Source organism: Lonchura striata, chromosome 5 (assembly GCF_046129695.1).
Source record: "Lonchura striata isolate bLonStr1 chromosome 5, bLonStr1.mat, whole genome shotgun sequence".
In the NCBI taxonomy this organism is placed as follows: Eukaryota; Metazoa; Chordata; class Aves; order Passeriformes; family Estrildidae; genus Lonchura; species Lonchura striata.
In genome coordinates, this window is record NC_134607.1 from 73025912 (window position 1) to 73038317 (window position 12406).

General features: G+C 70.0%; 1 protein-coding gene across 1 annotated transcript; it reads right to left on the bottom strand.

Moving 5' to 3' along the window:
- Positions 1-399: 399 nt before the first annotated feature.
- On the bottom strand, positions 400-12095 carry IMPDH1 (inosine monophosphate dehydrogenase 1). The gene is given in 16 exon segments (XM_077783101.1): positions 400-421; positions 1128-1211; positions 1733-1876; positions 1943-2087; positions 2202-2396; positions 3887-3982; positions 4422-4512; positions 5474-5846; positions 6653-6676; positions 6832-6989; positions 7526-7732; positions 8775-8849; positions 9789-9890; positions 10199-10247; positions 10689-10784; positions 12054-12095. Coding segments are annotated over 16 exon segments (1881 nt in total). The 5' UTR covers positions 12074-12095.
- Between the last annotated feature and the right edge of the window lie 311 nt (positions 12096-12406).

Consider the following 12406-nt stretch of genomic DNA (forward strand, 5'->3'; position numbering starts at 1 on the left):
ATTGGGGGGTTGTGGGGTCCCTGCGTCCCCCTCTGTGGAGAGGCCAGCGAGGTCCTGCAGCCTCGTGGTGCCCCGGGGACTTTTGGGGGGTCCCTGCACCCCCATTTCTGGGGGCTCTGGAGATCCCCCTCCACTGTGGTGACCCGGGGGGGTTTGGGGGCTCCCCGCACCCCCAGTTCCGGGAGGGTTTCCGAGGTGCTCGCAGCCCCTGTGCTCAGGGGTTTGGGGCGCCCCCACGGCGGGGTGCCCCCACGGCGGGGTGCCCCCACGGCAGGGTGCCTCCATGGTGGGTGCCCCCACGGCGGGGTGCCCGTGCGGCATCAGCAGCGCCGGTGTCGGGGGGCCGGAGGGGTCCCCGCAGGCTCCGGGCGGGGGGCACCGCCCCGGGGGGACCCCTCCTCAGGGCAGCCTCCTCTCGGTACTGCGGGGACGAGGCAGGGGTCAAAGGGGAGGAAGGGGACCCCCAAACCCCTCTGGGGGGGTTGGGACCCCCAAACCCCAGATCCTGGCTGGGAGACTGGGGGTCCCCCCTCCCCCAGCCCCCATCCATCAGGGAGGGGACAGAGGAGGGGTAAAGGGGACCCCCGAGCACCCCCAGTCCCAGGGGGAGCAGGTACTTACGGGGCAGAACCGTAAAGCTGCGGGGGAGGGCAAGTGAGGGGGGTTAGGGGGGGCACAGGAACCCCCCGGACCCCACCCCCCATCCCCGACATTGGGCAAAACGGGGGTGCCCCAGAGCCTGGACTGGGGCAACTGGGGCCCGACGATGGGATCTGAACTGGTGCCTTCCTCAGCCCCCCAAAACCTCCCCCGCCCCCAAGATCCCCCCAGCTCCTGCACCCTTCGCAGGTCCCAAAGCCCCCTCAGCCCCCCCAGACCTCCCCCAAACCCCTCAGCCCCCCAAGACCTCCTCCACACCCCCTAAGCCCCCCCAGACCTCCCCCAAACCCCCTCAGCCCCCCCCCCCGACCTCCTCCAAAGCCCCTCAGCCCCCCCAATCACTCTCAGCTACCCAAAAACTCCTCCAAATCCCGCACCTCTCCCAAATCCCTGTATCCCGCAAAACCTCTCCCAACTCTCCCAGCCCCCCCAGGCCCCCCAAAGCCCCCAGCCCCGTCCCCACTCACGAGTGCAGCCCGTGCACCCCCCCCTCGACCTGCGCCGCCACCGTCCTGCGCTCGAACTTCAGCTCCCCCGCGAACATCATGGACCTGGGGGGCACGGGGGGTCGGTGGGGGCGGCCGAGCCCCCCAGCCCTGCCCAGACCCCCCAGCCCTGCAGAACCCCCCAGCCCTGCAGAACCCCCAGCCCTGCCCAGACCCCCCAGCCCTGCAGAACCCCCCAGCCCTGCAGAACCCCCAGCCCTGCCCAGACCCCCCAGCCCTGCCCGGACCCCCCAGCCCTGCCAGGACCCCCCCAGCCCTGCCAGGACCCCCCAGCCCTGCCCGGACCCCCCAGCCCTGCCGGCCCCCCAGCCCTGCCGGACCCCCCAGCCCTGCCCGAACCCCCCCAGCCCTGCCGGACCCCCCCGCCCTGCCGGACCCCCCAGCCCTGCCAGGACCCCCCCAGCCCTGCCGGCCCCCCAGCCCTGCCAGGACCCCCCCAGCCCTGCCGGACCCCCCCGCCCTGCCAGGACCCCCCAGCCCTGCCGACCCCCCCATCCCTGCCGGCCCCCCCAGCCCTGCCCGGCCCCCCCAGCCCTGCCGTCCCCCCCCGCCCTGCCCGCACTGACCGCAGCGCCGAGAGGCTGCGGGCGCCCAGGTCCTGGCAGCCGTGCTGCAGCCCGGCCAGCAGGTACGGCACGAACTTGTGGATGGAGCCCTTGTCCCGCACCGAGCCCGACACGCCCTGCGCCACCTTCACCGCGTCGCCCTCGCTGCGGGGCACACACAGGGCTGGGGGGCGGTCGGGGGGCCGCGCCCCCCCCCCGGCCCCCCGGTACCTGAAATAGCGTTTCTGGCTGCCCGGGCCCTGCTCCATGGCGTCCAGCGAGCCCATGCCCCGGTACTGCTTCAGCCGCACGCCCTCCGAGAAGAAGAACTCGCCCGGCGCCTCCGTGGTGGCCGCCAGCAGCGACCCCATCATCACTGGGGGGACGCCCCGTCAGGGACCCCCGGCGGGGCGGGGGCGCGGAACCCGCCGGGATGGGCCGGGGGCTGCGGGGCCAGCCCCGGGCCCCGGGTGGGCTCTGGCCACCAGACCCCCTCAGGGTGCCCCCCCCGTGCTGGGCGCCCCCCGAGCCCTGCCCTCACCGGTGGAGGCTCCCAGTGCCAGCGCCTTCACGGCGTGCCCGGGGCTGCGGATGCCACCGTCGGCGATGACCGGGACGCCGAAGCGCCGCGCGTACTCGGCCACGCGGTACACGGCCGTGGCCTGGGCACGGCCACACGCCAGCACTGCCGTGGGACAGGGACACTGTGAGGGACAGCAATGGCCTGGGCACGGCCACACTGCCATGGGGACAGGGACACTGTGAGGGACATGGCCGTGGCCTGGGCACGGCCACACTGCCATGGGGACAGAGACAGGGACACTGTGAGGGACAGCAATGGCCTGGGCACGGCCACACTGCCATGGGGACAGGGACACTGTGAGGGACATGGCCGTGGCCTGGGCACGGCCACACTGCCATGGGGACAGAGACAGGGACACTCTGAGGGACATGGCAATGGCCTGGGCACGGCCACACTGCCGTGGGGACAGGGACACTGTGAGGGACATGGCAATGGCCTGGGCACGGCCACACTGCCATGGGGACAGGGACACTGTGAGGGACATGGCCGTGGCCTGGGCACGGCCACACTGCCATGGGGACAGAGACAGGGACACTGTGAGGGACATGGCAATGGCCTGGGCACGGCCACACTGCCATGGGGACAGGGACACTGTGAGGGACATGGCCGTGGCCTGGGCACGGCCACACTGCCATGGGGACAGGGACACTGTGAGGGACATGGCCATGGCCTGGGCACGGCCACACTGCTGTGGGACAGGGACACTGTGAGGGACAGCAATGGCCTGGGCACGGCCACACTGCCATGGGGACAGGGACACTGTGAGGGACACAGCCGTGGCCTGGGCACGGCCACACTGCCATGGGGACAGGGACACTGTGAGGGACACGGCCATGGCCTGGGCATGGCCACACTGCCATGGGGACAGAGACAGGGACACTCTGAGGGACATGGCAATGGCCTGGGCACAGCCACACTGCCATGGGGACAGGGACACTGTGAGGGACATGGCCATGGCCTGGGCACGGCCACACTGCCATGGGGACAGGGACACTGTGAGGGACATGGCAATGGCCTGGGCACGGCCACACTGCCATGGGGACAGGGACACTGTGAGGGACACGGCCATGGCCTGGGCACGGCCACACGCCAGCACTACCATGGGACAGGGACAGAGACACGTCAGGGACACGGCCATGGCCAGGCACAGTCACATGCCAGCACTGCTGTGGGGACAGGGACACTGTGAGGGACATGGCAATGGCCTGGGCATGGCCACCCTACCATGGGGACAGAGACAGGGACACTGTGAGGGACATGGCCATGACCTGGGCATGGCCAGAGACCAGAGCTGCCATGGGGATGGGGACAGAGACACGTCAGGGACATGGCCGTGCCTGGGCATGGCCACACTGCCATGGGTACAGGGACATGGCAGGGACACGGCCACAGCCTGAGCCTGGTCACACACCAGCACTGCTGTGGGGACAGGGACACCATCACAGGGACAGGGTCAGGGGATCAGGGACAGGGACACTGTCACGGGGACACGGGGACAGCAGCTACAGGCCCACACCGAAGGGCACAGTGGGGACACTGCAGGCGTGTCCAGGGGTGCCAGGGTGGGGTCAGGGGTCCCGGGTGCCACCCACCTTCCTGGGTGATGCAGATGGAGCCGCTGCCCATCCCCACGCGCAGCGCGTCCACCCCGGCGTCGATCAGGTTCTTGGCCTGGGCCGCCGTCACCACTGCGGGGCACACCCCAAAATGGCACCCCAGCAGTGCCAGGGCACCCCAAAACGGCACCCCAGCAGTGCCAGGGCACCCTGAATCCCATCTCTGTGCTGCGGGGTGCACCCCAAACATGGTGCCCCAAAACAGCAGCCCAAAAGTGGCACCCCAAATCCAGCCCCACTCTCCCCAAATCCTGCCTCACTATGACGGGGAGCACCTCAAAAACAGCCCCCAAAATGGCACCCAAATCCCACTGCAGCACTGCAGGGGACACCCCAAACCCCGCCCCCATTTCCCTCACCTCTCTTTTGGGGTTGGCACATTTCCCCTCTCATCATTTCGGGGTCGCCCCGTTTCCCTGCTCATCATTTCGGGGTCGCCCCGTTTCCCCGCTCATCATTTTGGGGTCGCCCCGTTTCCCACCTCATCAGTGCCCCCCGTTTGGGGTCTCACCGTTGCCCCCCACCACCTGCAGCTCGGGGTACTTGGCCTTGATGTAGCGGATCATGCTGAGCTGGTACCGGGAGTTCCCCTGCGACGAGTCCTGGGGCCGCGTTTGGGGTGGGGCGGGGCAGGTTTTGGGGTGCGGGGCAGGAGGTTGGGGTGCCACGGGAGGGGAGCAGCGAGTTGGGGTTCAGTGAGCAGGGGGTACCGCCCAAGGCCCACCTTTTTTGGGGCACCCCCCACCCAGCACAAGCAGCTCGATCCCCGTCCCCAGATCCCATCCCCTCCCTTTTGGGGTCCCACGGCTTTTGGGGCACCCCCACCCTCCTATGTTTAGGGTCTTCCCCCTGCACCAGCGGCTCCATCCCCATCCCTCCATCCCCTTCTTTTTCCCTTCCCTTCTATCCCTGCCCGGTTTTGGGGTCTCCCATTTCTGGCGATCCCCGTTTCCGGGGTTCCCCATTTTCGGGGTCCCTCACAGCAGCACCCTGAGGTCATCTCCGCCTGCACCAGCAGCTCCATCCCCACCCCATTCCTCCATCCTCATCCTCCCCGTTCTTGGGATGCTGATTTCCGTGCTGCCCTTTTTCATCCCCCTCATTTTGGGGCCTCGCTTTTTTTGGGGTGCCCTCACCCCCCCCAGTTTTCGGGGACCCCTCCACAGCCCCCAGCACCACGAGCTCCGCCCCCCCCCCCCCCCCCGCCCGGCAGCTCCAGCCCCATCCCCTTCCTCCCCCTCCTCCCCAGTGCTCGGAGCCCCGGGTTTTGGGTGCCCGGGTTTTGGGTGCCCCGGGTTTTGGGTGCCCCCGGGTTTTGGGTGCCCCGGGTTTCGGGGTGCCCCGGGTTTCGGGGTGCCCCCGGGTTTTGGAGTGCCCGGGTTTTGGGTGCCCCCGGGTTTTGGGATGCCCCGGGTTTCGGGGTGCCCCGGGTTTTGGGTGCCCCCGGGTTTTGGGGTGCCCCGGGTTTTGGGATGCCCCGGGTTTCGGGGTGCCCCGGGTTTTGGGGTGCCCGGGTTTTGGGTGCCCCGGGTTTCGGGGTGCCCGGGTTCGGGGTGCCCGCACCAGCACCACGAGGTCGGCGCCCGCCTGCACGAGCAGGTCCAGCCGGTATTTGTCGTCCTCGCGGGTGCCGATGGCGGCCCCGACCCGCAGCTGCTTCCGCTCGTCCTTGGAGGCCGCCGGGTGCTCCCGGTTCTTCTTCAGGTCCGTGCGCGCCATCAGCGCCACCAGCTCGTCCCGGCTGTTGACGATGGGCAGCTTCCCTGCGGGGACAGCGCGGGGACAGTCACCCCCGCCCCGCCGGCGCCCCGGGCACCGGCCGGGAGGGACCCGGGCGCAGGGCGAGGGTGGCCAGCAGCGAGGAGCTGCCACCCCGCAGCTTCCCCGGGGACACGGGGGCAGCGCGGGGCACCCTGGGGTGCCGGGCACCGGGGGGCTGCAGGGACACGGGGACGTGGAGGTGACCCCAGGGACAGGACACAGGGCTGACCCCAGGGACATGGGGATGACCCAGGGACATGGGGGTGACACCAGACACAGGAACAGGGACATGGAGGTGACCCCAGGGACATGGAGGTGACCCCAGGGACATGGAGGTGACACCAGACACAGGAACAGGGACATGGAGGTGAGACGAGGGACAGGGACACAGTGCTGACCCCAGGGATATGGGGGTGACACCAGGGACAGGGACACAGGGCTGACCCCAGGGACATGGGGGTGACCCAGGGACATGGGGGTGACACCAGACACAGGAACAGGGACATGGAGGTGACCCCAGGGACATGGAGGTGACCCCAGGGACATGGAGGTGACACCAGACACAGGAACAGGGACATGGAGGTGAGACGAGGGACAGGGACACAGTGCTGACCCCAGGGATATGGGGGTGACACCAGGGACAGGGACACAGGGCTGACCCCAGGGACATGGGGGTGACCCAGGGACATGTAGGTGACCCCAGGGACAGGGACACAGGGCTGACCTCAGGGACATGGAGGTGACCCCAGGGACATGGAGGTGACACCAGGGACAGGGACACAGGGCTGACCCCAGGGACATGGGGGTGACCCAGGGACATGGGGGTGACACCAGACACAGGAACAGGGACATGGAGGTGAGACGAGGGACATGGAGGTGACCCCAGGGACACGGAGGTGACACCAGGGACAGGGACACAGGGCTGACCCCAGGGACATGGCAGAGACCTGAAGGATGGGGCAGTGACAGCCACCAGCTCACCAGTGCTGGTCACTGCCAGCAGCCCTGGGGACACAGCGGGGGACAATGTGAGGGGAGGGGAACAGGGACAGGGGACATCTCCCATGGGCCACCCAGGATGGCACAGAGGTGGCCCTGAGTGGAGGTGACCCCTGGGGGTGACACCTGTGGGGTGACAGGTAGGTGTCTCCAGGGCTGACAGGGGACTGGGGGGTGACAGTGACTCAGGGGGTGGCAGTGACACAGGGGGGTGACAGGTGCCCCCTGCACCTTTCTTGCTGCGCTGCAGGATCTCGTTGGCCTCTTTGAGGGTGACACCGGCCGGGGCCACCACCAGGTCCCTGCGCTTGGTCATCACCTGGGGACACAGGGACCCACGTGTCACTGGCATCAGCACAGGTGCTGGCACTGTCTGGCACTGCCACCGTCACTGTCACCAGTGCTGGCACTGTCACCTCCACTGCCACCAGCACTGTCACCATCACTGTCTGTCACTGTCACGTGCCCTGGCACTGTCACAGGCACCACACAGGCACGGCTACTGTCACTGTCACCTGCACTGTGTGTCACTGTCACCTTCACTGTCACCTGCACTGGGGGGCTCTGGGCCCCCGTGCGCAGCCCCCACCCCTGCCGTGGATCTGCCTGTCCTCTGTCCATCCCATCCCACCCCACATCCATCCTGCCCCACATCCATCCCATCCCATCCTGTCCCACATCCATCCCATCCTGCCCCACATCCATCCTGCCCCACATCCATCCCATCCCATCCCATCCCATCCCATCCCATCCCATCCCATCCCATCCCATCCCATCCCATCCCATCCCATCCCATCCCATCCCATCCCATCCCATCCCATCCCATCCCACCCCACCCATGGGCCCCACGCCCACCTCGGCCAGGGGGGTGGCCCTGTCCCTCTCGCGCAGGAAGTCGATGTCACGGGAGGTGACGATGCCCTCGAGCCGCCCCCCCAGGCGCCCCGAGTGGGTGACGGGGACCCCCGAGAAGCCGAGCCGGGCCTTGGCGTCCCACACGTCCCCCACGGTGTGCGCCGGGCTCATCACCAGCGGCTCCGTGATGAAACCCTGCTCGAAGCGCTGGGGACACGGGACAGCGTCACTGGGGCATGGGGACAGGGGACAGCGTCACCGGGGCACGGGGACACGGGACAGTGTCACCAGGGCATGGGGACACAGGACAGCGTCACTGGGGCATGGGGACACGGGGGCACAGTGTCACCGGGGCACGGGGACAGGGGACAGTGTCACTGGGGCATGGGGACAGGGGACAGCGTCACCGGGGCATGGGGACAGGAGGCAGCGTCACTGGGGCATGGGGACAGGGGACAGTGTCACTGGGGCACGGGGACAGGGGACAGCGTCACCGGGGCACGGGGACAGGGGACAGTGTCACTGGGGCATGGGGACAGGGGACAGTGTCACCGGGGGCTCAGGGACATGGGACAGTGTCACTAGGGCATGGGGACACGGGGGCACAGTGTCACCGGGGCACGGGGACAGGGGACAGTGTCACTGGGGCATGGGGACAGGGGACAGTGTCACCGGGGCACAGGGACAGGGGACAGTGTCACTAGGGCATGGGGACACGGGGGCACAGTGTCACCGGGGCACAGGGACAGGGGACAGTGTCACTAGGGCATGGGGACACGGGGGCACAGTGTCACCGGGGCACAGGGACAGGGGACAGTGTCACTAGGGCATGGGGACACGGGGGCACAGTGTCACCGGGGCACAGGGACAGGGGACAGTGTCACCGGGGGCTCAGGGACACAAGACAGTGTCACTAGGGCATGGGGACATGGGGGCACAGTGTCACCGGGGCATGGGGACAGGGGACAGCGGTGTCACTGGGGGCTCAGGGACATGGGACAGTGTCACCGGGGCACGGGGACACGGGACAGCATCACTGGGACACGGGGACAGGGAACAGTGTCACTGGGGCATGGGGACATGGGACAGTGTCACTGGGGGCAGGAGGTGCTCAGGGACACAGGGGGTGGCACAAGGCCAGGGGACACCGAGGGGACTGCCACGATGGGCACCGATGGGCACCAGCTCAGCGCACTGCCAGCCCGGCCCAGGGGCACGGGGGTGCCAGCGCGGGGCCCCGGCTGCTCACCTTGACCTTGCGCACCTCGCTGGCCTGGAACTCGGGCGTGCAGTTGTGGTGGATGATGCCGATGCCGCCGTTCAGCTGGGGCAAAAGGGGCAAAGAGGGGCAGGGGGGGCCGTGGGTACCTGGGCTCCAGCTGGGTGGGCACCCCCCAGGTGGGCACCTCCTGCAGCCCCGTCCCCTTGCTGCCCTCTCACCCCTCGGGCACTGTGCCCCCCTTGCCCAGCTCCCCAGCTGCCCCCCAAGCACCCATGGGTGTCTCCCCAGTCTGACAGAGCCCCCCCAGCCCAGACCCCCCCGGGCGCCTCCACAAGCCCTGGGTTCCCCCTGAGATGCCTCCACACGTGTAGATGCACCTCCCCCTGTGGTGACAGCCATGTCCCCCTCGGTGGCCATGTCCCCAGTGCCCCCCAGTGTCCCCCAGTGTCCCCCCTGCTCACGGCCATGGCGATGGCCATGTCCCCCTCAGTGAATGACCCCAGTGTCCCCCCGTGTCCCCCAGTGTCCCCCCTGCTCACGGCCATGGCGATGGCCATGTCCCCCTTGGTGACTGACCCCAGCGTTCCCCAGTGTCCCCCCTGCTCACAGCCATGGCGATGGCCATGTCCCCCGCGGTGACCGTGTCCCCAGTGTGCCCCAGTGTCCCCCAGTGTCCCCCCTGCTCACAGCCATGGCGATGGCCATGTCCCCCTCGGTGACCGTGTCCCCAGTGTCCCCCTGTGTCCCCCAGTGTCCCCCCTGCTCATGGCCATGGCGATGGCCATGTCCCCCTCGGTGACCGTGTCCCCAGTGTGCCCCAGTGTCCCCCAGTGTCCCCCCTGCTCACAGCCATGGCAATGGCCATGTCCCCCTCGGTGACTGACCCCAGCGTTCCCCAGTGTCCCCCCTGCTCACAGCCATGGCAATGGCCATGTCCCCCTCGGTGACTGACCCCAGCGTTCCCCAGTGTCCCCCCTGCTCACAGCCATGGCAATGGCCATGTCCCCCTCGGTGAATGACCCCAGTGTCCCCCCTGCTCACAGCCATGGCGATGGCCATGTCCCCCTCGGTGACCGTGTCCATGGGGGACGACACCAGCGGCGTCTTCAGGGTGATGGTTCGGGTCAGGGCCGACGTCAGGTCCTGGGGGAGGGGAGCGCCCCTAAAATCCCGACCCCCCCTGAGGAGTGGGGGCCCCTGACTCCACCTGACCCCCCTGCCCCCCCAGCACCCCCAGAAGCACCTGTACCCCCTAACCACCCCTGGAGGGTTGGGGTTCTGTGAGCCCCCACACCCCAAAACCTGCGGGGACCCCATGGGCATCCCCAACCCCAGAACCCCCCAGGAGGAGGATGGGGGGCACAGGGGTGTCACCGAGGGGTCCCGAGGCACGGGAGCCACCCCGTGGGGAAAGCACAGGGGGGTCTCAGGGGATCCTGGGGGTCACTCACCACCTCGTCAGCCGTGAAGTCGATGTAGCCGGGGAGGATGAGGAAGTCACTGTGGGGGGACACAGGGCTGGGACCCCTGGGGCCCCCAGACTCACCCAGACCCATCGCGGGGGCACCCGAGCTCTGGGGAGGCACTGAGGGCAGGGAGACGTGAGTTGGAGGGTCAGGGGGTCCTGGGGGGTCTGGAGGGGCTCCTGGGGGGTCTGGAGGGGCTCCTGGGGGCTCCTGAGGGCTCGGCAGTGGGGTGCAGGGCTGTCAGCTGGCTCCTGGCGGAACCGGGGGATCTTTGGGGGATCCTTGGGGCTGGCGCGGGGGGCAGTTGGGGCCTCCCGGGGGTCTCTGGGGCATTGGGAGGACCCTGGGGGCTCAGGCAGCCCCAGGGAGGCATCGGGGACTGCCGGGCCGTGCCTTGGGGGTCTGGAGGCATCAAGAGGGGTCAGAGGGTTTTGGGGTGGGGGTCAGAGGGTTTTGGGGTGGGGGTCACCCGCACTTGTAGGTGAGGCCATCGGCGCAGGCGAAGAGCTGCTGGGCCGTGAGCCCGTCCTCGGGCACGTAGCCGGCGCCGCTGATCAGCTGCTGCGCCATGCTGGGGGGAGGCTGGCACCGGGTGGGCACGGCGCGACCCCCGCCCCGCCCGGGCCGCCCTGCCTCCGGGACCCCCCGGAACAGCCCCGGCGCCCCCCTGGGACCCCCACCCGCACTGGGACAGGGACACCCCACCATGACTGGGACCCCACCGCACCCAGACCGTCCCCACCCCGGGCCGGGACCCCCGAACCACACCGGGACCCCCACCTAGACCCCCCCCACAGGACTGGGACCCCCACCCACTCCGGGGCTGGCCGAGCCAGGCTGGGGGTCCCGCTCCCGAGGGGGCCGGTTTTGGGGGGATCGGGGCGGTTCACGGGGGGGTTCCTGAGGGGGGCACGGAGGGGTCACCCTAGAGGGGAGTCCCGTGGGGGTCCCCGGGAGGTTCCTGTTGGGTTCCAGGAGTTTCCCGTGGGAGTCCCGGTGGGGCTGTCCCGGTCCCGTGGGGGTTCCGATGGGGCTGTCCCGTCCCCGTGCGGGTCCCGGTGGGGCTGTCCCGTCCCCGTGGGGGTCCCGGTGGGGCTGTCCCCTTCCCGGGGGGGTCCCGGTGGGGCTGTCCCGTCCCCGTGGGAGTCCCCGTGGGGGTCCCGGTGGGGCTGTCCCGGTCCCGTGCGGGTCCCGCACGCTGCGCTCCCGCAGCGGCGCAGGGCGGGGCCATGGGCGTGACCGTGGGCGTGGCCGTGGGTGTGCCCGGGGCGTGCCCGTGGGCGTGGCCGATCCCGCGGGGCGTGGCCGGGGCCGGGACCGGCCGCCGCAGCCCCCCCCCTCCCAGCCTGCCCAGCGCCTCCCAGCACGGGAGCGGCCCCGGCGCTCCCAGTAACCCCTCCCGGGCACCAGCGGCTCCCCCGGCGCTCCCAGTAACCTCACCCGGGCACCAGCGACTCCCCCAGTGCTCCCAGTAACCCCTCCCGGGCACCAGCGACTGCCCCCATCTCCCAGCGCTCCCAGTAACCTCTCCCGCACCCGGGGACCCCCCCATTCCCCAGCGCTCCCAGCAGCCCCTCCCGCATCCCCCGGTAACCCCCAGTACCCCCACCTCCCATCCCCGCTGCTGCCCCACACCCCCCGGTAGCCCCCCGGTAACACCCGCAGCGTCCCCTCGCTGCTGCTCGCTCCCGCCCCAGTAACGCCCCAGTCCATCCCAGTGCCCCCGCTAGAGCCCCTGCCTCCCCCTGCGGCCCCGCTGCCCCGCCGGTGCCGCTGGCCCGGTCCCGGGGTGCCCCCGGCGGCTCCCAGTGGCTCCCAGTGCCCCCAGTAACCCCCGTACCTGGGCTCCCCCTCGCCCATGGCGCTGAGCGCGCCGGGGCGGGGCCTGCGACCACGCCCCGGCCACGCCCCGCCAGGCCCCGCCCCCGGAGCTCCGGGGACACCCCCGAGGATGGGGCACCCCGGGACTGGGACACCCCCGAGGATGGGACACCCCCGAGGATGGGGACACCCCCGAGGATGGGGCACCCCCGAGACTGTGACACCCCCGAGGATGGGGCACCCCGGGACTGGGACACCCCCGAGGATGGGGCACCCCCGAGGATGGGGACACCCCCGAGGATGGGGACACCCCCGAGGATGGGGCACCCCGGGACTGGGACACCCCCGAGGATGGGGCACCCCCGAGGATGG